Genomic DNA, 24517 nt, shown 5'->3' with positions numbered 1-24517 from the left:
AACAGTGTATCTTGGGGGCAGCTCAGGTGGCTCAGCGGGTTAGTGCTGCCTTCAGCCCAGGGTGTGATTCTGGAGACCCGGGATTGAGTCCCGCGTCCGGCTCCCTGCATGGAGCCTGCTTCTCCCTCTGCCTGTGTCTCTGCCTCTCTCTGTGTGTGTCTCTCATTAATAAATAAATAAAATCTTTAAAAAAAAACTGTATCTCTGCAATCTCTATTTGTCTACAAAGAGCTTCCTTCGTCTTTCATTATGGCTGGGTAATACTCCATTCTGTGGATGTACTATCACTTAAAAAAAGCGAAATATAATTTCCATACAGCAAACTGCATAAATCTTCGGTGGAGTATAATGAATGTTTGCGTAAGTGTATACCCAGGTGACCGCCACCCAGAGTACCTTCTATTATCCGCAAAAGTTCCTTTGTGTCGCTTCCCAGGCAATACTACTGCCTAGAAGTTCTCATTATTCTATTTAACTTCTCAACCTCACTTCAGCTTCCTTGTCTCTAAAATGGGTGCAGTGTTGGAACTGACTCACTTGCCGGGCACGTAGTAATCATCCAACAAAGGATGGATGTCAGGTTTATTTAAGTCTCTAGCTGGTATTCTTTCTCCTACCTCTGTCTGGGCCCTCCAGGTACCTTTGGATTCTCTCTACCTCTGCCTCCCCACCACACTCACACACTCACACTCACTCATACACCCTCCTCCTCACTCACACACCGTCTAGCCTCGGAGATAGACCAAGAGGATCATTGTGCAAAGCCTGGGCTGTATGAATGGCTCCATTGTTCCAGGGCTGAGTCCCCAGAGCCAGCCGGTACGGCACTGACCAGGGCTGGGCTGTCCAGTGGGAGGTGCCCATGGGCCCCTGACCAAGGGCTGACCACACCTGGCAGGATACCCACTTCCCCTCCTTCCCCAGAGGGAGGAGGGAAAGAGCCTCGGTTTGACCCAGGCCTGAGCAGAGGGGAGCCTGGAGGATGCCTCCCACTCTCCAGTTGGCCTCCTGGCTCTGGAATGCTCTGGAATGCCAGGGCCTGGGGCACCTGCAGATGTACACTGTGAGCTGGCGCTTTGGCTCCGAGAGGCTGGGGTTCAGATGAGGAGTGGTGGCAAAGTGAGAAAAGGGAAGTAGACACATCAAATGCTTACTTATCCCTTCCCCACCTCCTGGTGTGCACAAATGTGGGTAGCCCGAGGGTCTGGGGGATGCACTGGGCCATACGGAACCACCTAGAAGCAGGCCTCCCCTGCCAAGTGGCTCACACCCCAGGAACAGGTCCAGGAAGCAGGACTTGCGGTTGCCTTTGGGCCGGATTCCCCAGTGCGTGACTTCTGTGTGCTGGCACGCGAGATGAATCTGTACACCTACCTGCCCAGCTTCTCTGGGACTCCTCAGAAGTGACAGTCTTGCCTTAGAGATAGTCTTGGCACCTCTCTCTTGACCTTATGCCCTTTAATGCTGCCTGTGAGATCCGGTGCAGGGCCCACTCTCTTCCTGCTCATCACCATCTGCCAGCAGGGAATGTGCCAGAAGGGCTTCCTACTTTCTCAGCACCAGCCAGAGCTGGGGAAGGGGTTGCCCTGGGGGCCAAATGAGATAAGCCCCCATGAGTGAGAGGTAATGAGGGGTGCAGGACGAGTGCAGGTGAGGGGTAAAAGGACAGGAGGCAGAACAGGGAGGGACTGGCCTGGAGGAAAGTGAGGGGATGAGGGGAAGCGAGTGTTTACCAGACAAGGATCCAGAGGCTTCTCTGGGGCTTGATTTCCTCCTGTCTCAGTTAAAAGAGACCAATCTGGGGTTCCTGGCTGTTCTAGGCAGCCCATCTCCCTAGAGTCTGAGCCAGGTTCCTGACAGCCTCCCAAAGTCCCAGCACACACCATTAGTTGTTCCCTGGGCCTAGATGCCGCCCCTCCTTCCTGTCCCTGCCACCTTGGTCTCTACCTGGGCCTTGCCAGTGCTCAGCTGGACTATGCACCCTGGTCTGAACCATCCGATCCAGGGGCCGAGGCTTCTGTGGGCAGGAGCAGAGGAGGGAGCCCAGCCCTCCCAGGATCCTGTCTTCTCTTGGCCACCCTCCCTTGCCATGGAAACAGCCCAACAGAGGCCTGGGAATTTTAATTGCAGCCCACAATCCTGTTCTATCTGCCCCCAATTCCAACCACCTTCCCAGTCCTGGTGCCTGTAAGAGATTACCTGTACCCTATTTTTAGATCAGAGGTCTTTAGCCCTCCTCAGGCCTTGTTTGCCTTTGGTCAATCTGTCCATCTCCTCAAAGCTCTGTGGCTGGGTGTCCCAGGTGGGATGCCCTGTGGGGGTAGGGGTAGCCTGAAGCAGAAGTTTCCAGATGAACACAGGCCCTGTGGCCATGTCTCTGCTCCCACAGCAGGCAGGTTCTGGGAAGCACTGGGGCAAGCACTGGATCCTGAGAGCACCACCTGATTCTTCTCAGCCTGGGTCTCTGGGGTCAGTGTGGTAATGACCAGCAGAGCGGCATGAGGAAGGTCAACATCTATGCTGGACCTCTTCCTCGGAGGGCAGCTCGGGAGTAGGCTCCTCCCTCAGGAGGAAGTGGACATCTGGATTTCTCTGACTTCTTCCTCCCAGAAACTTTGGGGGACTTGGATAAGACCGGCCCTGCAAGACCTGAGCTGGACCACTCGAGGCCAGAGGAAGGATGATGGAGCCCGAGGGATTGGCTGAGGACCAACGCAGACTGCTCCTGCTTCCCAACCACGAGGCCCAGGAGGGCCAGAGCCCTGTGCTGGCCAGGGTGGTCTGGGCAGCAGGTGTGTTGTGGCTTGGCTACTTACCAGAAGCAAATCACTTGGTTGCTTTGTTTCCTCCCCTCCACCAAGATTTGTTGACATCCTCTAATTTACTTGGGGCATTTTGTTCTGTAACTGGAGAAGGAGAGGGACTGTCTGTTGGGAGTGGTGCCAAGAAGAGGACTAAGGAGGGAATGGTGTCCTCCTCTTTGGCTCTTTGGCCTGCACTCAAGGCCCGTGGTTAGATGGTGCAGCCACCAGCAGGACAGCATCTTTGTCCAGAGGTCCTGGGGCCTAAGTAGCTGTGCTTCACAGCCCTGGGGACCTTGGACCCTTGTGTTGGGAAGATGCTGCTCTCTTAGCCTCTGGCAGCCCATGGTCTGAGGCTCTGGGGGCATCAGGAGTCACCCCTTTGCCTGGACGTTAGCCTCCCCACCAGGGTTCTAATCAGGCATAGCAGGGGCATAGCAGGAGGTGGGAGTCCTCCTTCAAGTAGCCTCATGGCCTTAAGCAAGTTCTAGAGCAAGAGCAGACAAATATGACAAGAGACAGCCTGCAGCACATGGGCTGGCCTGGGAGCAACACAAATTCCCTCGGAGGGATTCACAGAAACCCCGGAAGGTGGGGCAGTGGGGTGACTTTTCAAGGGGCTTTGGCTGAGGACTGGACTAGGCCAGAAAGGGCAAGAACGGGAATTGTGAACTTTTGCCAAAATGATACAGTTTTCTGACTCCAGGAGCTAGCAGGGCCTGGTGACGTCTGCGCCCAGTGACGCACGGCAGTCTTCTGAAGAAGACCTGGAATTGTATACATCTGAGGGAAGAGTGCAGCGTCTGGCCCGAGGTAAGGCCCTCAAATATTTGTTTTATTTCAACCACAAACAAGTTCAGGTCCCTCGATTTATCTGGAAGAGGAATTCATCCAGAATGTTGGGGAGAAGTGGCAGACAAGAGGTATGGAAGAGACCTTTCCTTCAAAAAGTAGGAGACCGGGCTGAAAGCTCAACTCACTTCCTGAGTGGCCATCCGAAGTTAGGGTAAGTCACTTACCTGCTCTGGGTCTCGCTTTGCTCACCTGTGAAACGAGGGAGTGGGGTCGGCAGGCCTCTGGCGGCTCCTCCAGCCCTCTCGTGCACGGGCCTGGGCAGCAGCAGGCTTTCCACTTCATCTGTGGGAAACCAGGCTCTAGAGGACGGGTCTACTCGGCCTGCCTGCCTCTACCCAGATTTTCTGATCAGAACTTTCTCCACAGGTGCTGCGGGCCCGCAGGCCTGCAGTCTGGGAAGAGCCAGGAGCCACCCTCCCAGGGGTTCGCTGCCTTGTCAGCATCCCCAGTGAGACAGGGGAAATTGAGGACCGCGACGGCACATCTTAAATCAGAGCCTGGGCCATCCATCTCCCAGAATAGACTGAAATCACAAGGTGGGTGGCACACACTGCCACTGGATGGACAGGCAAGAGATATTAAAAAACTGAAGTCTGGAGCCCCCAAGTCCCTTAACCAATTTCCAAGCACCCAGGGGCCTGCGTGCCGGGGAGAGGGAAGGGCATGCTTCATATTAGAGTCCTCCAGGAGGGCCTGGGGGCTCTATTTCAGGAAAGCCCTTGGGCGTCTGGGGCCCTACCCCTGGCATCGTGCTCCCCGGCCCACTGGACCTCCTGCTCTCCCCCGCAGGCACCCCAACTGGCCAGGCTGACTGAATGTGGCCCGGCAGAGCTGTGAGGGTGTGCGGCCAGGCTGCTGGCTCCAGTACTGGCTCCGTGGCTGAGCAGCTCTGTGAACCTGGGCGAGCTGCTTCAAGTCTTTGGCCCTCAGTTTCCTCATCTGTAAAATGGGAATGGGAACACCTCCTTCCTAGGGTTGTTTTGGAGGAGAAACAAAATGATCCGCACAAAGCAAATAGCACAGTGCCTGGCACGAGGTAAGACCGCAAACATTAGCCACGAATATGAACCTTTTTAATATCCCACAAATAAGCCCAATCTGACTACTGTTGCTTCTCCCAGGCTTCTCTGCTCTTTTGCCTTTTTTTTTTTTATTTTTTTTTATTTATTTATGATAGTCACAGAGAGAGAGAGAGGCAGAGACACAGGCAGAGGGAGAAGCAGGCTCCATGCACCGAGAGCCCGACGTGGGATTCGATCCCGGGTCTCCAGGATCGCGCCCTGGGCCAAAGGCAGGCGCCAAACCGCTGCGCCACCCAGGGATCCCTCTTTTGCCTTTTTATATCTTGCCCATCCCTCAAGCCTCGGTTGAACTGCTGCCTCCTCCAGGAAGCCCTCCTTGAACAACTCTCCAAGGCTGCATCTTCCTGACTTTCAAGGCTACCTGTTTTGCACTTGATCACATTTGTGGCAATGGCTCTTTCCCACTTCACTGCCTGGGATCCAAATTCCCCAAGCAAAGCCCTGTACCTTTGTTTTCTGCTTCTTCTCTTTCCCTCCAAGTCACTTGCACAGTAGGTGCTCATGAACCACTCATGCTTTTTATCAATTGGGAGATTTCTGGAAACCAGAACCAGAATCCTGGTGTTCCTGAGACCAGGGCCTATGTCTATTTTTAGACTTTAAATATTCTTTTTTTTTTTAAATCCAAATTCCACTCTGTCTTTACATTACAACCACACCAATCTTTTCATGTCAGCCAGATGTACATTTCCCTCTTTTCCACCCCGAAATACACCAGAATTTGAAAAATGAGGTGCTGGATCTGAGAGTGTGAGATAGAGAAGGTGTTCTCTAAACCCTGAGTATTCTTGTCAGGCCAAAGTCTCAGGGAGGGATTAGCTCTGGGTGAAAGAGAAGGTTCTGATGGTTCAGCTCTGGGCTGTTAGAGGTTGGTTTTCTACGGAGGGACAAATGGAATTTTGAAACATGAAGTCCTTGCTTCTGGAAGGTCAGCACTCTTGTTAGCCATCCCAGAGCACTGCCACTCTGCGGGGGGCAGGCTGGGAAACGGATCTAGTCACCTTGAGATCAGGTTGGAGGACCGGCACTGCCATCTGCGGTGGGTGGAGGGCAGGCAGGGCCGCACACTAGAGGTGATCTTGGATCACACTGGGTCACACTGGGTCCTGCTTGATGGGGATCCACTGCCAGGCTTGAGGTGGGTGGGTGGGGGGATTGGGGGGAGTTCACAATTAAGATTTTGCAATTGTGACCAAGACAAATGATCACTGGTCTGGTGGGACCTTGGGAGCAGGGGCCTCCCTACCATCTAGTTCTAGGCGGAGAGAGTTTTTTGATGGTCTGAGTCCTGAGTCCCCTGGAGAAGTACAGGGCCCACGTTATCCTCTGGGGGAGTGAGGGACGGCTACCCTGGACACCCACCAGCCGATGGCAGCACCACCACGGTGGGATTATTAAGCACTTGCCATGTGCCAGACATTGTGCTGAGGGCTTACATGCATCTTATCATCTGGTGTTTCAGAGCAGCCCCATGAGGTGAGGACCGGTATCTCCATCTTCTGGCCGAGGAAACAGGCACAAAGGCTTTCCCAGGGTCCCTGGAGTTTTCAAGCCCTCCATGCCTGGGGCCAGTCTGGGAGTGATGGAGAGGCCACAACTGGAAGTCAGAGATTCAGATATGGGTGCAGATGGAAGCTGGCTGCCTTTCCCTGCCTGAGAAGAGAATTGTTTGGTCAGAGCTGAGGAGCAGCAGGGCTTCAGGCCGCCACGCAACCACCCAGCCTTCTGCAGACGAGGAAAAAGGCCTCCGCGGTGGCCAGCCCTGGCACGGGCAGACCCGGTGGCGGAGCTGGGATTCTCTGCCACGCTCGCCAGCTCGGGGGCCGCTGATCACATGGCACTCTGCCTGCTTCTCCATTCCACTCTTGAGAGGTCCAGGGGTCCGTTTGTCTTGTCACCAATGAGTCCCTGGTGCCCATGTAGGCCTGGCCTGCGGGAGATGCTCAGTCAATATTTGTGCAAAGAATGAAGAACTGAGGTGCTCAGCCTACTGGCTCTGGCTGTGATGGCAGATCTGCCCTCCAGAAGGGCAGCAGTGGCTGCACATTTCCACCTAGGAGTGCCAGGGGCAGTCTGGTGGGAAGGGGTGGGGCTGGCCTGGAGACTGTCCCCAGCAAATCCACCTAGGGGTGCCCCCACCCCAAGGCAGCCCCAGACCCTGCCCAGGAGGCACAACTGGAGCAGGGCAAATGATTCAGGTGCGCATCTGAGAGATAAAGGTTGGGGGTTGGGGGGGTAACAGGCTAGGGGTGTGTGTTGGGGTACTGGCACCAAGAGGTGGATGGCTCCCGTTCTGGGTTCTGGAGGCCCTCGGTGGTGCTGGCCTGGGGCGGGGTAGAGGACATCAGGGCCGGGGGCCCGGTTGGGGCTCCAGCTGCACTTCTTGGGGGACGCTCGGTGAGTGCCCTCGCTGGGAGGGCCCGGAGGGTATGGGAAGAGGTGCCAGGGGGTAGCCCGTGCCCTCGCCAGCCGGCGAGCCCCCAAGCCGGGGGTGTGGGTGTGGGTGTGGCCCCCTCCGGGCAGCTGGGGGCAGGGTGCGGGGAGGGGAGGGCCGGCGCGGGAGCCCGCCTGCGGTGGGGGCATCCGGAGCTGGAGGCCGGGGCGCGGGGCGGCGCGGGGCGCGGGAGGGCGCGCGGGAGGGGCGGGACGAGGAGGGGGCGGGCGGCTCGGGGGTGGAGCCGGGGCCGCAGCGCCCGCCGCTCGCTCGGCGCTATAGCGGCCGCGGTAGCCAGCGCCGCCGCTCGGGGCTCGGGGCTCGGGGCTCGGGGCTCGGGGCTCGGGTCGCAGGCGGGCGGGCGGGCGCTCGGCGAGGCTCCGGCGGCTGCGGCGGCTGCTCTCCTCCGGCCCCGGGGCTGCGGCGCGCTGGGTCCCGGCCCCGGCCCGCGCCCCTCGGGCCCTCGCGCCCCGGTCCCCGGCCCCGCGCCCCGCCCGGGGAACGCTGTGCGCCGCCGGGCCGCCCCGGGCTCGCGCCCCCGGGCCATGAAGAGGGGCCCGTGAGGGGCGCGCGGAGGCGGTGGGAGAGGAGGGAGCGGGGAGGCCGAGCAGGAGGGCGCGGAAGGCGGAGGATGCCGCCGCCGATGCCGCCGCCGCCGCCCGCCGGCCCCGGGCGAGCCTGACTCCGGACCCGAGGATGGAGCCGGCGCTGGGCGCTGCCGCGGCTCCCGGGGCGCCCCCCACCAGGTACCGGCCGGGCCGGGCGGGCGGGAGCGGAGCGCGGCCGCAGCGGCGGGGGGCGCGGGCGGGGGAGACGCCCCTCCGCCCGAGGACGGTCGGCGGCGGCGCGGGCCGGGGTGCGGGGGTTCCCGGGCCGGGGCCGGGGCGGGGGCCGGGGCGGGGGCCGGGGCCGGGGGCGGGGGCGGGGGCGCGGCGACCGCCCCAGCCTCCCCGCCCCCACTCGGCGGGGGCAGCAAACTTGAGAGCGCGGCGGCCCCGAGGCGCCCGGCTCCCCGCGGCCACGGCGCGCACTCGGGGGCCGCTCGGGGCTCTCGCCGCCCCACAGCCCGCCCGGCTCGGGGCTGCCGAGGCGCCTCGCGACCCTGAGCTCCTACGCCTGCACCAACTTTCCAAACCGGGGCTGCGCCGGGAGGCCGGGGGGCCGCCCCCGGCTTCCTGTCCCCCCGGCCGGGCTCCGAACCCGCACCAATCACTCTGCGACGAGCCGGGTCTCCCGGGGGGCGCGGGCCGCCGGAGGGATGGTGCAGAGCCCCCCTCGGGAAGGCAGAACCCCCCCACCCTCTTCCCAGGGTAGGACCCCGGGAGCAGCCCCTCCCGGGCTCCGGGAACCCAGTGCTTGCTTTCACAGTAACAGCCCAGAGTGGCCCGGCTGGGATGCTAGGGGTTAAAAGGTAAGACCTGAGGATCGTCCTACGGTGGCACCTTGGCCTGATGTGCTGTGCCACAGGGTGCCCCCCACCCAGGCTGGCCGTTTCCCAGGATTAGGTTCCTCACCTCGGGTGCAGGTTTCTTTCCCATGACTTAAAACACTGCTCCTAAGCAGGAGGCTCCTGAGAAGGACAGCCTGGAGCCCAGCGTCTTTTGGAGGACTGGTAGGGCAGGGAGCAGAGGGGATTTAGGAGTAGGGGCCGGAGGCAGGCACCGAGGCTGGCAAAGTGCCAGCTGTGGCAAGCCAAAGGAACTGTAGGTATTAAGAGGTGAGCAGGTGGGGGCTAAGGGCCCACGTACCCACCTTCAGGGCTTTCTCATTTCCTTCCGAAGGGGCTGGCTGTCTTAGGCAGAGACCTTACCTGGGCAGGCAGTTCCAAGGCTCCAGTCCTCAGCAACTGGGGACACTCACAGGCATCACCATGACCCTGTTTCTTTTTCCAAGTGTTCTCACCGTCATGACTCACACATTGGATTCACCAGGGAGGTATCAAGCCTCCAGCCTACCTGTTCTCTACTCCTCCCCTCTGAGTCTTCAGGGAGCTAGTGGGGGAAAGGAGGGGGTGGATTTGCCCTTGGGCCTGAGCCCCCTGTGGGAGGCCTGGAGCCTGGCACTGCAAACTTTCATTTCCCTGCTAGGTCTCCACTGGGGCAGGTGAGCTGCCCTAGGCCAGGCCAGGGTAGGGGCAACTGGGAGGAAGTCTCTACTAATGATCCCCCCCCAAGCCTGCTGGGGCTTTGAAATCACAGTCACGCCCCCCCCTCCTGGCACACCTACTCAACACAACCTCCTCATCTCAAAGCAGAAACAGATTTCCCCCTCCCCCCTAAAATCCAAATTTCCCTCTTTGCTAAATATTGCAGTGCTTTTGGCCAGAGGTTCCCTCCTCGGCATCAGAAGTCGAGCTCCTCTCCCAGACAGCTTTCCTCCTCCCTTGCCTCTTGGCCACCTCTGCCATGTTCAGGCCCCAAGTAGGAAGGATGCAGATCCCCTTACCTCCCTGCCCCCCACCCACAGGAGGGTCCTAGTTCCAGAGGAAGGGTGGTGCTCATGGAGCTGATATAGGCGTTGTGTGTGTGCAGGCTTCAGACACAGAGGTGTGCATCTGTGCTCCCCTGAGGCTGCAGGGGGGGCCAGAAGCCAGGCTCTCATGGCATGGGGCGGGGGCGGGGGGAGGGCGGTGGTGGCCGCTGTACCCCTCGAGGATCCCTTTGCCCACGCCCCTATCTCCTTTCCTTGCCCACTGTGGCTCTCTCTTTACTTTTCTAACTCACTCTGCATTGGTGTGGGGAGGGAGCATTTGATATTCATAATCTGGTTCAGAGAAGGTCCCGAAGCCCTGAGTCACTGTATGGTTTCCATGGAAACAGACTTGTTCTGAGGACTCAGTGTAGCGCGGCAGCGGTGGGGGAGAAGGGAAACATATAGTAAAATCGCTCCACAAGTGTGGCAGGAGTTGGGCTGACTCCCTTTGATGGGGGCAGGGAGAGGCTGGGCAAGGCTCTGGGGTCCTTGCAGGAGGGGCTGCCTCTCCCACCCACTGGGGTCCCCCTGATCCGGAGCTGTTGAGCTTTACTTGTGGCTCTTGGCCGACTGCTACTTCTCCCATGGGCCTCCTGGCTAGGTGTCCAGGTGCATCTCTGCTGCCCTATGCCTCAATTTCTTCATCTGTGAAATGGGGAGGAAAGGGCACCTAACCTCTTGGGTGGCTATGAAGGTCAAATATGTTAATATGAGGAATGCACTCATAATGGAGCCATAGTAAACGTTCAGTAAGTGTTATGATTATTAATTCAGGGGGTTGGAAGGAGCCCGCCACCCCCACCCTGTGCTGTCACCTGGGCAGCCTCCGTGCAGGTGGTCCTGACATCGGGCAGGGCTGGCCTCTTGCTTTGGGAGAGCTTCTCCCAGCTCCCCCAGCTGGGAACCAGCCATCCATTTCTTCCTCCCACAAAGCATTTATTTAGGTTGCGGAGGGCCCGTCACGGTGCTAGGGAGCCCTGGCTCCTGTTCAAACCCCACCTGTCTAGGAGCCTTGTGGGAACAAATCCTCCAAGTCCAGATGGATGGGCAGCTTTCTGCCTCAGCCTCCTTGGGATCGGGCCAGAGGGAGAGGGACAGGACAGGTCCAGGCTCTGAGGATAGAGAGAAGGCATTGGGGTGGGGCAGCTCTTGCTGATCCTGGAGAGGCCTCTCCTTCCTGATGAAAGAGAGAACAGGAACTCTCCAGAAAGAAAACAGACCCTGCCCTCCCCTTGCCACCCCCCCAGGTTAGAACTTCTGTTGCTGAAGTGTTCCCAGCACAGCCTACCAGTCTGGACAGCTCGGGGCTCCAGCCAACTGGGAGAGGGGCCTGCCCCCTTACCCCACAGCACCTGCCTCGGCAGGGTCACAGCGGTGCCCTGGGGACTCTGTGTGCACTGGGGATGGCTCAGCCAGTCTCCCTCGCCCCCTCGCCCTTCTGGGGCCTCCAGACGACCCCTCCTCCCCTCCTGTAGGGTGGCTTTTCAGCTCCACACTCGGTCCCTCACCCCCCCCATCACTACCAGCGCTCCACAGCTACCAGCCTTTCCTTCTATTTTACAGGTGAGAAAACTGAGATTCTGGTTTGCTCGTGCAGGGAACCGGGCTGTGGCTGCTCCCAGCTCCGCCCAAGCCCTGGGGATGCCCTTCCCACTTCCCTGGCTCTCCAGGTAGCCCCAGGTGCTGCCCGGACACTCCCCCCACCCCTCCCCAATAGCAATCTCCTGCCAAGGTTCTCCACCCCCCCCCTCCCCCGGGTCTCTCTGGACCGCTTTGCTGTCCTCATTGGTGTTCACAACACCTTCCAATTTAATATCCTCTGCAAATTTCATTAACGGACTGTTTACTCCCTCTCTCAGGATCATTAATGAAGATGTCAGATAAGATCTGACCCCCTGCTGGGGCTGGGCAGCCCTGCCCCCACTCCCGGACTCTGCCCCTCAGCCCCTTCCCCCTGGACTCTGCTCCCCAACTCAGGACCCTTGGGACCTGCTCCCTCCTGCCTTTGGCCCCATGACAAGTGCTGAGGGCCAAGTCTGTTTGAATTAATTTCGTAAGATTACTTGAGGCGCTGTATCAAATGCTTTGCTAAAAATCAAGATATATTACCCTGCCTGCATTTCCTTCATCTACCGGTCTTGTAATTCTATCAAGAAAGCTATCAAGTTTGTCAGGCATGATTTGTTCTTTATAAATCCCCACGGTGCCACGTGGGGCACAGAGTTCCCGCGTTTTCTAAATGTTTAGAGATTCCCTTTTCGTGTTTGCTCCTTGATTAGAGCTGGAAGGCTGTGGGCTGAGAATTGTGGGGAGAGCTCATCTCCTCCTCTGGGATGGGGAGTGGGGCCCGGCTCTCCCCTTCTCTGGGTCTCCGTTTTTGGGCAGTGAGTTTAGTGGCCATCGTGTCCTGGCAGCGTGCTGCAGGCCCCAGGCTGGGTACCCAGGCATGGGGGGTGTGGATGAGGGCCTGTTGTTCTCTCTTGGGGTTCGGCAGGCAGATGAGGAAGACAGGCAGGTGTGAAGCCAGCATTCTGAAAGTATCATCATTTGAGTGATTGCCTCCAACCAGGCACGATGCTCAGATCATTTAAGCCCCTCCACTGCCCTGGGAGGGGGGTGCGGGTGGGCTCCCTCACCTGGGAGAGGTGAGGACCTCACACTCAATGCCCTATAGCCTGAGTCCAGTTCCCCGCCCCTGCTACTTCTGAGCTGTAGGAGCAAGTCATTTCTGTGAGCCTCTGTCGGTCGCCTGTGTCGAGTCTGGCTGTAGTCCTTCCTCCCAAGCTTGGAGAGAGGCTCCAAGAAAGTGGTGCATGAAAGGCTCTTAAGATGGTGCTAGGCCCTCAGCGAGCAGCCATTATGTCATATCGAGGTCCCTGTTGGTGTGGGGGCAGAGGTACTCATCTGAGTTCCTGTTCGCAGTGGGTGGCTCTCCCTGACAGGTTGCACCACACCAGCATCCTGGCACAGGGGCAACCAGCTGTGGGCTGGTGGCAAGTTCCAGGCTTGGGAAGCAGGGAGACCTTATCCTGGTCTTGAGCCCAAACCTTAAACCCCATTCCAGACCATGTCAGGCCAGGTGGTAATAAAGACATTCTTGGGTATCCTCTTGGCTGAATAGGATTTGGACATTCCTGAGCTTTTTTGGCCAAGAAAATACACTTCCCTCTCCTTGCCTAGCCAGAGGGTTTTGACTGCTGTCTGTCAGGTGTGATGCTGCACCAGGCATGTCCACACCCATCACCTCTTCCAGTCTTCATGATAATCTTCCTTTTTGGCATTCAGCTGGGGAGGGAGAGCCCCCTGGGAAGTGGTGAAGTGGCATAGACCTGCTTGGTGTGCCAGGGAGTCAGTCAGGCCACAGGCAGCCCCCCATCCCTCCAGCTGACACCCCGGGGACCTGATCCTTAGAGATGGTCAACTGGTGTTGGATGAGCCCATGTGTAGGTCAGGGTGGATGCCTGGGACCCCGGTGGCCAGCTTGGCCCCAGCACACCCTGTCCCTGCCCTGGTCTCTGGGTTGCAGGGTGATGCTCTTACTCTCGGGCATGGCCTGGGGGCTTATGTTTTGCAGTTAGGGCCAGGGATCGGGGGTCCTCAGAGCTGAGCTCGAATCCTGACCTCACCACAGACCAGCTGCACACACCTGGATAACCCCCCCTCATTGGTTTCTGCCTCACTGCTCATCTGTGAAGGATGGCAGTGGTACCTGCGGGTAGCACCCACTTGCTGTGAGCCAGGACTGGGGTCATCTCTGGGTATCAGGTCCCGCAGCCCCCTCCGTCCAGTGTGAGAGGCTCAGGTGAGCCTCTCCCATGCCCAGGCCTCATCCCCAGGGGCCAGCCTGGGTAGAGGCTGGAGACTCCAGCATCTGGGGACAGATGGCCCCCCTCCCAGCCCCCCCAGCAACGGCTGCTGGTGCTTCAGCTCCTGTTGGAGCTTTTCCATCCTTGAAGCTGGGAGGATGGGCCGAAGCCCGGGTATCCAGGGGGTGGAGCCTGGGTGCTATTCCGACTCTGGCTGTGGCTGCTGGGGAGGGCTGGGATGGGGGGGGGCGGACAGGAAACCGGGGCCTTTCCGCCCAGTGTCGGGGCAGAAGGGTCCGCCTACCACAGGCCAGGCTGTGGTAGGACCGGCCTGAGGGAACCGGGCCCTTCTGACTCATCCCTCCTCCGTGAGGCGCCGGGCACACTGGGGCCTTGTGCCAGGAGGTCAGTCACTCTCCCCACTGCTGGAGAAAACTTTCCTCGGGCCGGGCCAGGACCCCGCCATCTGTTGGGCCCACAGCAGGATCGCGGGGCAGTCTCTGCCGCCCTGACAGCAAGTGCCTCCAACCACACAGGCTGTGGGAGCTTCGGGGGAGGGGGCTGTGGCATCTGTTTTAACTTCTTAAACATCTTCAGGCCATTACAGCTGGTCTGTGGGTTTGAGGAGCCCCTGAAAATCACACTCTTTGTCCTTACTTAGTGAGGACTTGCTCGGTGGCCGGCACTGGGCTGGGCTCTTGATGTTTATTGGCTTTCTGCCTCACAACCCCAATATTTGGAAGGTCCTGTGAGTGTCTTTCCCATTTCACAGACGAGGACAACCGAGGTCTGCAGGGGGTTAGGTGCCTTGCTCAAAGTCTCCCAGCTATAAAGCCATAGCAGTGGGGTTCAGACCCAGGCCTGTCTGGCCCCACAGCCAGGATGCCCAACTACCACCCAGTTACACCTGTGGGTAACTTTTCAGGCCCCCCTGGGTGTCTCCAATGTCATGATGTGTGGACATCGGAGTGACCTGCTCTGGAGCTACCAGAGCTCCTGAGGCAGCTGAGTGTCTCTACTGAGGGTGAAAAGTTGGTGGACAGTCACTCTCTGGAACCATGACTGTGTGAACTTGCCCTGCCCCAGGTGCCTGGAGGAGGTACTGGTTCTGCCCTTGGGGTCCGTGGATGGATACGGGGCCTGGGGACTCTAAAGGCTGTGTTGGTGCAGATCCTGGGGAGAAGGTCCACAGTCCTCACAGTGTTTCAACTTGTAAGGGTATCACCCCAAAGGGAAGTATTACTGCCTCCCATCTCCCCTGAGCTGACCCAGACCACAGAGGCTGATTCTGGACCCCATGGGTTCCCTGGAAGCTTGCACTGGCTGAATTATGTGTTGGCATACTGCTCACCTTGAAGGAGTTCTGGAACAGGACCCCATGAAACTTGTCTTCAGGCTTCTTAGATATGAGGTCTTGAGAATGGCAGGCTGTGCTCAGGGCTCTCTAGGGGACCCCTCGGGGGAAATCTGGTGCTGGATTCGATACCAGGAATAGTCAGGCATCTCTGGAGCAGATGTAATTCTCACCTCATGGATCCTCTGAAGCGTGAAATATTTCCCTTTTCCCATTGGCTGCTGGGTAGCTCTGATCCATATGCAAAGCCCAGAAGTATCTTGGCTTCTTGTCTGCTAACCTGGCTTCTAGTTCTTTCGGACTTTCATACCCTTGTTTTTCATTTGCCTCAGTTCATGACCTCACTTGAAGGAAAAAAAAAAAAAAAACCAATCTCACTTTAAGGAAGAAAAAAAAAAAAACACCCAACCTTGCTGTTTTATGTTTTAGCCTTAACTAAACAAACATCTCTGGTGGGTCAGGCCTGGCTACCTCCCCTACCCAGGGATTAAGCACTTCCTTTCTTCAGTCTCAGAGGCCTGTTTGCCAGCTCCTTCCTCCCTGCCTGTTCCCCCCTGCCCCTTGCTCCAGATCTTGGGGCTCTGTACTGGCTCCTGAGGCTGGTCAGAATTATAGTGTTCGGGATGTTTGTTCTATACCCCCCCCCCCCCCCCCGCCCATCTCCTCAGGGCTTCACAAACTTTTTAGGAAGAAAAAGTGTGGAGGGGAGTCACTTCCGCAACTCAGGCTTCGCTGCTCCCCACAGCCCCACGTCCCCTGAGGGTCTCCCTCTGTTTCAGCTCCTGCCTCCCCTCTCTGACTGCTGTCCTTAGTGCCCTGCCTGAGCCCACAGAGTCCAGTTCTGGCGGCAAGGTAGTGACTTTGACCCTGGTGCCTTGGAAGTGGAGGAGGGGAGAGCTGGCTGGCAGTTCTTGCATGGGGTGGGGTGGCTTTGCTCTATCCCAGAAAATTAATCAACTCAAATGGGACTGAGGCTCAGTGTAGAAACACCCCCCACCCCACCCTCTCAGCCCTCCCACTGGGGCAGCTGGGGTTACCAGTTCAGTGCGAGTTCTCTCTGTGGTTGTGTATGCATGTGTATAAATACTACCCCCCCATGCATCCCCTTTTTAAAAACAAGAAGTAGTAATACACTATTGCACATGTGTTTTCTGGCTCTAATTTTTTCATTCTTGGGTGATGGCTCCACATCACTGACCACAGTTGAAAAGAAAGTCCTCGGGCCGGAGAGAATACTTGGAAAGTAGAGGTGAAGCCTCTAAAGTGCCCATGGATGGGCTTTGGGGGGGGTCCAGGGGCCTTCTGATTGTGTGTATAAAGTTGTGGATACAGATGAAGCTTTCTGGAAAGAGGGACCGTGTGTCTCCAAGGGGCCTGTGGCCCAGAAAAGGCCAACGGCACAGCTCCGGGGTTGAATGGGATTTCATAGAGCAGGAGGTGGGGGGCGGGGGGCTAACTCAGCAGGAGGCGGAGCCCCTTGGGGGCTGCCATGGACTATGGTGGCTGTAGGGATGCGGCCCAGCTGCCAGCCTGATATCTTCTTGGAAGATGACTGGGGCTTTCCCACTCCCAAAGGAGCATGCCCCTGCCAGCAACGAGGGTGGCCCTGACGCTGAAAATGGAGCATGAGGCCTTTCTGGGATCAGGACTCCAGTGGTTGGAGCTTGGAGGCCCTTAGAGTCACTGGATCTATGGAGAAGTCGAGGCACAGAGAGGCCAGGGGATGTGTCCAAGGCAGCCAGAGAAAGCAGAGGCTGTTCCTGCCTGTGACATTAAATTCAGTGTTCCTTCCCCTGCCAGAGAGGAATGAGACTGGGAGGAGGGGCCCTGTGGATGAGCCGAGGCTGCCCCTTGCTGCTTGCCTCTGTGTGTGGGTGAGGAAGGGAGGGTGCACAGAGCAGAGGCCACAGCCCGGGTCGGGGTGTCATCATCACACCTCAGGGCAGCCTGCAACGTCACCTCCCTCTGGCTGGATCCTCACCCGAGGAGGATCGAGGATCGAGGATCCTCAGCGGAGGCCGCAGCCAGCCGGCCAGGAATTCTGAACGCAGCAAAGCCGCGGGGCGAGAGGCCGCACTGCAGGACGCGGCCACGAGGGGGCAGCACGCAAGCCGCTGCGGTGCCCCCGCCGGCTGGGAGAGGAGCCCAAGGAAGAAGGGGCAGTGGGCAGAGGCCTGCCTGGCAGAAGTGTGGGCACCGCAGCCGCGGAGAGGGTCTGCCTCGCCGTCAGAGGCAGTGAGAGCTGTCCTCGGCTGCTTACCCGAGGGACAAAGCACACAAGACATTTAATGATGCTAATAGTCACACACATTTATCGAGCGCTTCCTTTCTGCCAGGCACCGTGTTAACGGATTAGTCCTCGCAACAGCCTTGTTAAAATGATCCCCATTTTCCAGGTGAGAAAACAGAGGCCCAGGGAGATTAAGACACCTGGCCATCAGTGGGGCTCGTCCCAGAGCCGGTGTCCCTAGCACGAAGGCTGTGCCATATTCTGTGCCTGACATCGACTAAATGCTTTAATTCTTTCAATTCTTGCAAATGCTACTGTGGTTTTACCCCCTTTATGGGTAGGGAAGCCGAGGCTCAGAGACAGCAAGTGAATCCAGGTCTACACAGCTGCTGAGTGGTATCCAGGTGGGTCTGGTTCCATGGCTTGAGCTCTGAGCTCTGAATTCCAGTTCTCCGGCGTAGAGGTGTTTTTCACTCCCACCCTGTGCCCTAATCTGAAGGCGGCTGACACTGACACCTGAGCTTTCTGCTGGGGGTTCACCAACTCCACTGCCTTCCCACAGAAGTTCCAGATCCTGGGCTCCTGTGTCTAAGGCTTGTCTGGATTTTGGCTGCCCAGGGGTGGAGAAAGGTCATGCCAAAGGCTGCTCAGAGCCCAGGGAGGGGCCGCGGGGCTCACAGTCTGGCTTGGAGGACACGGGGATTGAACAGTTCCTTGCAGTGGCCAGAGCTCCCCTGGGAACAGCAGGACCTGGCCCCGGGGCCTCTGGTTTCCAGGGCAGATGCCTCCAGCATACCAAGGAAGCTTGGCCAGTCCCAAGCCCGGCTCTGCCAGGCTGGCAGGAGAGCAGGGGCATTTCTAGGAGGGTCTGACTCTCTTCATCTTCCTGTTCCCATGCCCTAGCTTTGCCCTCCTGGGAGGTAGCGGGATGGCCTGTGGCTGGGCCTTTGAACACACTCCCCTTGTTGGGGCTCAGGCTATAACTTGTGAACCTGAGTCCCACTTTCCTAGGGATTCATAACATCGACATCCTTCAGTTACTTCTGATTTATTAGCCAAGGCAGCAGTTTCTAATCCTGGCCTTGAGTTTCTCTGGGTTGGGGTGGGGAGAGGTGGTAGAGAGAGAACCTTCAATGCTCCCCTCTATGGGTGAATCTTTGAGTTCAGTGAAAGCTCTTCCAGCCTTCTGTTTCCTGTCTTGGTGGGGACCCCAGGGGGTTAAATGTAGGGGGTCAAGGAGAAGGATTGGAGCACACTGCCTGGGCTGGAATCCTGGCCCTACCCCTTACTAGGATTGTGAGCTGGGGAAATTCATCTAACCTTGCAGAGCCTCAGCTTCCTCATCTGTAAAATGAGGGTATGACGACATCAACCACACAGGGTTAGTGTGAGGGCGAGAGGTGTTTTTCACTCCTCCCCCGTGCCCTGATCTGTGACCCCCCCTGGGATAAGCATCATGAATGCCCAGTAAGTGCTCACCTTCCTTCATGCTTCCCCCCACTCCCCATAATTCCTAGAACAGTGCCTGGGTCATGCTGGCTGTCTGACAGATCTTTCTGAATAACTACCCAATGAAACGGCATTGCAACTGGAGACTCTTCCTTAAATAACTTAAAAATATTACCTGGCACTGTTATTAGTGGTATTCCCTACCTGTTCTTTAGAGGCATCTGTCTTCGGGCACTTAGGCAGGATGGGCCTGCATTTTGCAGGAAAATCTAATTTAGTGCACAGAGGTGGTTCTCTGCGGGCACCTCATCCAACCCTGTTGATGGAGTCAGTGTTGTCTGCTGCCCTGGGTGAGACAGGGGTGGGATGCGGTGTGGTCAAGTTGTGGTTTTCTCTGATCACGTTGGATGTTCCTAAGAATTAGACTGCATCCTTCCCGTATTTACTGCCACTTGGTGACATGGTACTCTTCCCTGTAGGTACTAAATGGAGTTTCAAACTTAAAATAGGACTCCGAGGGACGCCTGGGTGGCTCAGTGGTTGAGCAGTCTGCCTTTTTGACTCAGGGCATGATCCCGGGATCAGGTCCCACATTGGGCTCCTGCGGAGGAGGGCCTGCTTCTCCCTTTGCCTGTGTCTCTGCCTCTTTCTCTCTGTTTCTCATGAATAAATAAATAAAATCTTAAAAAAAAAAATAGGACTCTGAGGCCCCAGCTGGCCCCAGAGCCCCAGCTGGCCCATTGTCATCTCAGCCCAGCTTCTGTACCCCTCCCCAAGGGAACCAGACTGCTTCAACTCTGTGTTTTCTCCACTAAGCTAATTGTAAAGGGGCCAGAGCACTGGCCTCAGAGTCCGACGCAGAGGGAGTTGAGGCTCTGCTGCTCCTTATTTGCTTATGCATGTCTGCTTAGTCTTTGAGCCTCAATTTCCCCACCTGAACAATGAGATGAGGCCTCTGACTTCCCAGAGGGGGCTGTAAGGAATAGATAGTGTGACGTTCTGACTTGGCCAAGCCAGGCAGCACTGCAGGTTTGGGAAGTGAGAATCCACTAACCCCTCCCCCAAAAGAGTCACACCAAATAGCGGGATATGGGAAGACTATTCACAAACCACAAGTTCACCCCCTTAGTCATGGGCCTTGATCAACAAGACCGGACAGCAAAGGGAAGGAATATAAGTCTTGCATTGCAGATCGTCTCTACCCTTGTAATGCCGGGTCTCTCTGTTGCCAGTTAACAAATGGGCTGGGGACAATCGGATGCAGGTATGGGGGCCAAGTACGTGTAAGCTGGAGGAGCAAGGCCAGGTCTCCTCAGAGGGAAAGAGTGTGGGCTCTGGGGAACCTGCTAGACTAGTGCGGTAAGCCAGGCATATGAACTCAGGCTGCTCACTCCACCTCTCCGTGCCTCAGCTTTCTCGCCTGTGAAATGGAGCTCATCCTGGCTTCCCGTGAAGAATAAATGAGTGAATGCAGGTAAAGGGCTTAGGAAGGACTTGCCAGACGCTAACCGAAATAATGCCACAGTCTTGGTGTTTTAACTTAGAATCCGCGGACAGCATCAAGGTCAGGAACGCTCCCTGGTCCACTTTTGCTTGGAGTTTTAGGTAGCTGGTCTCCTCTCCCGTGCGGTTGAAGAAGAGCCTCCCTCCCCGCCTGTCCCTTCCGTGCGGGTGTCAGCGTCCAGGCTGTGTAGACGGAGCTGCCATTGCCACCTGGAGGTCTGGGGTGAGCTCCCCTGCCTTGTTGACTTCCACTAAACCCCTCTTGAGGAGTCACTGAAAAAGTCCAATTTTGAAGGGTCAGCCTGTTCTGTTGATTTAAAATGCAGAACCAGTCAGGGCTGTGCTCTGGCCTAATTTTCTAGAATAGCTTTGACTCTGATACTGTTCCATTGTTGGGGGCTGAGCACGGTGTCTGGTCGGGTCGGTCTGGTCACCAGAACTGAACGGAGCTAGCTAGGGCTCGGGGAACTTGTGGCCAGTGGATTACTTTGCAGCTCCTTTGGATGGTGGGGGTGTGTGTGGGTCCTCCCTGGGGTGGCTGCTGTGTGGGGTGCCAACTCTTGGTCAGGTGTGGGTGCAGGCTTGCTAGCATCCTGCCCACTGGGTCCTGGTGTGAGGGACTCTGACTTGCGATGGGGGGATAGGTAAGGGGTGGGGGAAGTGGGTGGAGGGCTCAGGAGTCAGGGGGCCAGATCAGGGGATAAAAGGTGGCACTGGGGTCCTTGTCACCTGGCCCTGGGGGCAGTCTGTGGGGCACAGGACACAGGACAGAAGGGGTGGGAAGGGCGGTGTTGACAGGCCAACACCCCCTCAGAACCCCTCCCTTCCCTCTCTCTCTGCAGTCTGTTGGCCACAGGGCAGCTGCACACGCTGGGACTGCCGGCTAGGCCAGGACGCCTGGCAGCTGCGGACTCCCTAGCTCGGAGCAGCCCCTCTTTGGTGAGTGGTGGGGTCCTTCCCGCATTGGCTCTTGGAGCAGCCCCAGCCCTCCCCCAGGTAGCTGAGCCGGCCTCTCTTGGGGGCGACTTCCCGATGCTCGGGCTGGCACCTTGCTCTGGACCTTTGGCACACCCTTCATTTCCCTGCTCTCCTGCCCCCACCCCCTCCCCCGCCCATGCTTTCTCCATTCCTTGAGATGCCATTTCTGGCCCACTCGCTCCTCTTCTCTCCATCCTGCCTGGTTCCCTGGGGCCATTGCTGGGTCACAGTGGGGTCTCCGTGGGGTCTCTGAGCACTCCCTGTTGGCAGAGAGCTGAGAGCCTCATGGGGGAGGCCCTTGAGGACTGGCTGGGATGGGGGTCCGGAGGAGGCAGTCCCTCTGCTGTCTGTGGGGGTCATCTGCCCCACACCTAGACCTCTGACCCCAGTGGCCAGGAGTGAACTTGGAGGGTGCTAGAGCCTGGGAAAGGATGCTATTCAGCAGCCTCTGGATCTGTCTCTGCTCTGGGCCAATTGACCCTCATTGACCCTGGGAGCCCAGGAGTCCTCCTCTGGAGTAAACTGGTCACCTGCATCCCAAAGTTGGGGGCTTGACACAGTTGTCCCCATCTCCTGGCCCAGTGGGCATCGGTAAGCTGGTACTCAGTGTGTGCAGGGGTCCTTCCTGCAGGGGGCTATGGTAGGAAGGTGGCATCTGACATGAGCTCTTTTTTCCTCTAGGGGTGGGCAGGAGATGGAGGAAATATGACCACATGGGGAACTGGGTGGCTGTTGTGGGGATAGAAGATGCAGGCGGGCCCAGAGATGCTGGCAGGGGTGACAGACAGTGGCAGGGCAGTGTCTTGGGACAGGAACTGGTGGGCCTCTGAGTGTGTGAACTGGGGAAGTTAGCTCCTTGCCCAGTGGGGCCACACTGAGGAACTCGAGGTTCATGATGGGAGTCCCCTGCAGCATTTGTGAAACTGCATGTGGGGAGTCCATTTGTTCGGTCCCCAGAAGCTCCCAGGAGTCCCCCGAGGATGTAAAGTGTAGCCTAGAAGCTGCTCAGTCCTTGGGTGCATGTGTGAGCATCGTGCAGGGAAGTGGGTATGTCCCTGGCCCCCCTGGAGGCCAGGCCTTCTAAGGGAGCAGGCTGGGGCCCCCAGCCCCCACCCCACAGCCGCGGAGGGCAGGCTGCGCCTGACGGCCGCCCGCCTTTGCCCACAGACCTCGCATGGTGGAGAAGCAGCCCCATGAAGGTGCCCAGCCATGCAATGTTCCTGGAAGGCCGTCCTCCTCCTCGCCCTGGCCTCAATCGCCATACAGTACACGGCCATCCGCACCTTCACCGCCAAGTCCTTCCACACCTGCCCGGGGCTGGCGGAGGCGGGGCTGGCCGAGCGGCTGTGCGAGGAGGGCCCCACCTTCGCCTACAACCTCTCGCGCAAGACCCACATCCTCATCCTGGCCACCACGCGCAGCGGCTCCTCCTTCGTGGGCCAGCTCTTCAACCAGCACCTGGACGTCTTCTACCTGTTCGAGCCCCTCTACCACGTCCAGAACACGCTCATCCCCCGCTTCACCCAGGGCAAGAGCCCCGCGGACCGGCGGGTCATGCTGGGCGCCAGCCGCGACCTCCTGAGGAGCCTCTATGACTGTGACCTCTACTTCCTGGAGAACTACATCAAACCGCCGCCCGTCAACCACACCACCGACAGGATCTTCCGCCGCGGGGCCAGCAGGGTGCTGTGCTCTCGCCCCGTGTGCGACCCCCCGGGCTCCGCCGACCTGGTGCTGGAGGAGGGGGACTGCGTGCGCAAGTGCGGCCTGCTGAACCTGACCGTGGCCGCCGAGGCCTGTCGGGAGCGCAGCCACGTGGCCATCAAGACGGTGCGGGTGCCCGAGGTCAACGACCTCCGGGCCCTGGTTGAAGACCCAAGGTTAAACCTCAAGGTCATCCAGCTGGTCCGAGACCCGCGGGGCATCCTGGCCTCCCGCAGCGAGACCTTCCGCGACACGTACCGGCTCTGGCGGCTCTGGTACGGCACCGGGCGGAAGCCCTACAACCTGGACGTGACGCAGCTGACCACGGTGTGCGAGGACTTCTCCAACTCGGTGTCCACCGGGCTCACGCGGCCGCCGTGGCTCAAGGGCAAGTACATGCTGGTGCGCTACGAGGACCTGGCCAGGAACCCCATGAAGAAGACCGAGGAGATCTACGGCTTCCTGGGCATCCCCCTGGACAGCCACGTGGCCCGCTGGATCCAGAACAACACGCGGGGCGACCCCACCCTGGGCAAGCACAAGTACGGCACCGTGCGCAACTCGGCGGCCACGGCCGAGAAGTGGCGCTTCCGCCTCTCCTACGACATCGTGGCCTTCGCCCAGAACGCCTGCCAGCGGGTGCTGGCGCAGCTGGGCTACAAGCTGGCCACGTCGGAGGAGGAGCTCAAGAACCCCTCCATCAGCCTGGTGGAGGAGCGGGACTTCCGCCCTTTCTCGTGACCAGGGCTCCGCGGGTGGGGGTGAGGGGCACATGGTGTCGGTTTTGATAAAATGGACCGTTTTTAACTGTTGCCTTATCTCCCCCTCCCTCTCCGACCCTGTCTTTGTGTCCTTCTGGCCCCTCCCAGCCCCCACCCCCGGCCCACCCTCCACTTCCTTCTGCCTCTATTTTGTCTCTGAAATTTGCACTATGTCTTGGACAGGAATCACTGGGGCAGAGGGGGCGAGAAGCGGGGTACAGCCCCCAGCCCACCCCATTCAGACACACGGATGTTGGGTCTCTGCGTGGATGGTGACAATGTTTACAAGCACCACACTCACACATTCACATACGCACACATGCACACACCCGGGCGCCCGTGAGGAGAGATACCCCAAACCATGGAACTTCTGCAGCTTTTCCAGTGGCCCAGTGGTCAGGGTATGGTAGTTTTTGCACTGTCTTACTTCCACAAGGTAAGAGGTTAAAAGCAAAAAGGCCACCCCTCTCTAATTTATGAATGGTGTCTAAGCCCTCCCCATCCTGCTACCTGCCCTCAATGCCCATCGCCCCCCCCCCCCTTGGAGCAGAGAACCTGCCCCCTCTCCGCCCCCTGCCCCTGCCTGCCAGTGAGCAGGTTTTTACTGTGAGGTGAATGTGGACCTTGTTTATTTTTTCCAGTCTGTGGCGATGCTGTCTGTCTGTCTGTCTGTCTGTGTCTTGTGGCTGCCCCTGGACCAGTGATGGCTGATAAATCTTATGGGTTTCTGATTGATCTTGGGGTCCATCTGTGATATTTCTTTGTGCCAAAAAGAAAAAAAAAAAGAGTGGATCAGTTTGCTAAATGAACATTGAAATGCTTTATCTGTGTTTTCTGTAAATAAAAGAGTGCAATAATATCTGAGTGTGATTGTGGGACGTTCTGAACAGGCAAGGGCAGGCATCGGTGGGGCCCACCGTTTCTGCTTTTGGGGATGAGAGAGAGAGAAGGAGGTGGAGGTGGGGATTCGGTGGCCAGTCTGGCTTTCAGAACACATGTCACCCTATCACTGTCGACACCAAGTTCAGTGATTCATTTCCTTTTTTTTTTTTTAATATTTTATTTATTTATTCATAAGAGACACACAG

The 24517-nt window shown here is 58.0% G+C and overlaps 1 protein-coding gene and 2 long non-coding RNA genes across 7 annotated transcripts in view; 2 read left to right on the top strand and 1 right to left on the bottom strand.

The window, feature by feature from the left end:
• Positions 1–190, top strand: part of LOC140612680 (uncharacterized) — a 45918-nt gene extending 45728 nt beyond the window's left edge. The window contains exon 4 of the long non-coding RNA XR_012013845.1: positions 6–190. This is a non-coding gene — a long non-coding RNA (uncharacterized lncRNA). The remainder of the gene's footprint in view (positions 1–5) is intronic.
• Positions 8–9333, bottom strand: LOC140612682 (uncharacterized). 3 transcript variants are annotated; one of them, XR_012013851.1, is made up of 5 exons: positions 8687–9333; positions 6175–6668; positions 3846–3938; positions 2817–2906; positions 8–2312 (listed from the first exon to the last, which is right to left on the bottom strand). It is a non-coding gene; the product is annotated as an uncharacterized lncRNA (long non-coding RNA). The 3 variants fall into 3 exon arrangements; XR_012013850.1 differs by having other exon boundaries at positions 3846–6668; XR_012013852.1 differs by having other exon boundaries at positions 3846–6668; positions 8983–9333.
• CHST1 (carbohydrate sulfotransferase 1) lies at positions 7697–24288 on the top strand. 3 transcript variants are annotated; one of them, XM_072790536.1, is made up of 4 exons: positions 7697–7918; positions 20089–20209; positions 20829–20925; positions 22132–24288. In XM_072790536.1, exon 4 carries the CDS (start codon positions 22174–22176, stop codon positions 23407–23409), a length of 1236 nt encoding a protein of 411 aa, XP_072646637.1. In that variant the 5' UTR covers positions 7697–7918; positions 20089–20209; positions 20829–20925; positions 22132–22173; the 3' UTR covers positions 23410–24288. The 3 variants fall into 3 exon arrangements, with proteins under 3 accessions (XP_072646637.1, XP_072646635.1, XP_072646636.1); XM_072790534.1 differs by having other exon boundaries at positions 20028–20209; XM_072790535.1 differs by having other exon boundaries at positions 20009–20209.
• The last annotated feature ends 229 nt before the right edge of the window (positions 24289–24517 follow it).

Source organism: Canis lupus, chromosome 21 (assembly GCF_048164855.1).
Source record: "Canis lupus baileyi chromosome 21, mCanLup2.hap1, whole genome shotgun sequence".
In the NCBI taxonomy this organism is placed as follows: domain Eukaryota; kingdom Metazoa; phylum Chordata; class Mammalia; order Carnivora; family Canidae; genus Canis; species Canis lupus.
The sequence above is the reverse complement of the archived record's forward strand: the minus strand, read 5'-3'. Positions and strand labels throughout refer to the sequence as shown.

What these genes read in the sequence shown, in the direction of transcription:
- CHST1 (XM_072790536.1), top strand. Translation starts at nt 22,174, where the DNA reads ATGCAATGTTCCTGGAAGGCCGTCCTCCTCCTCGCCCTGGCCTCAATC.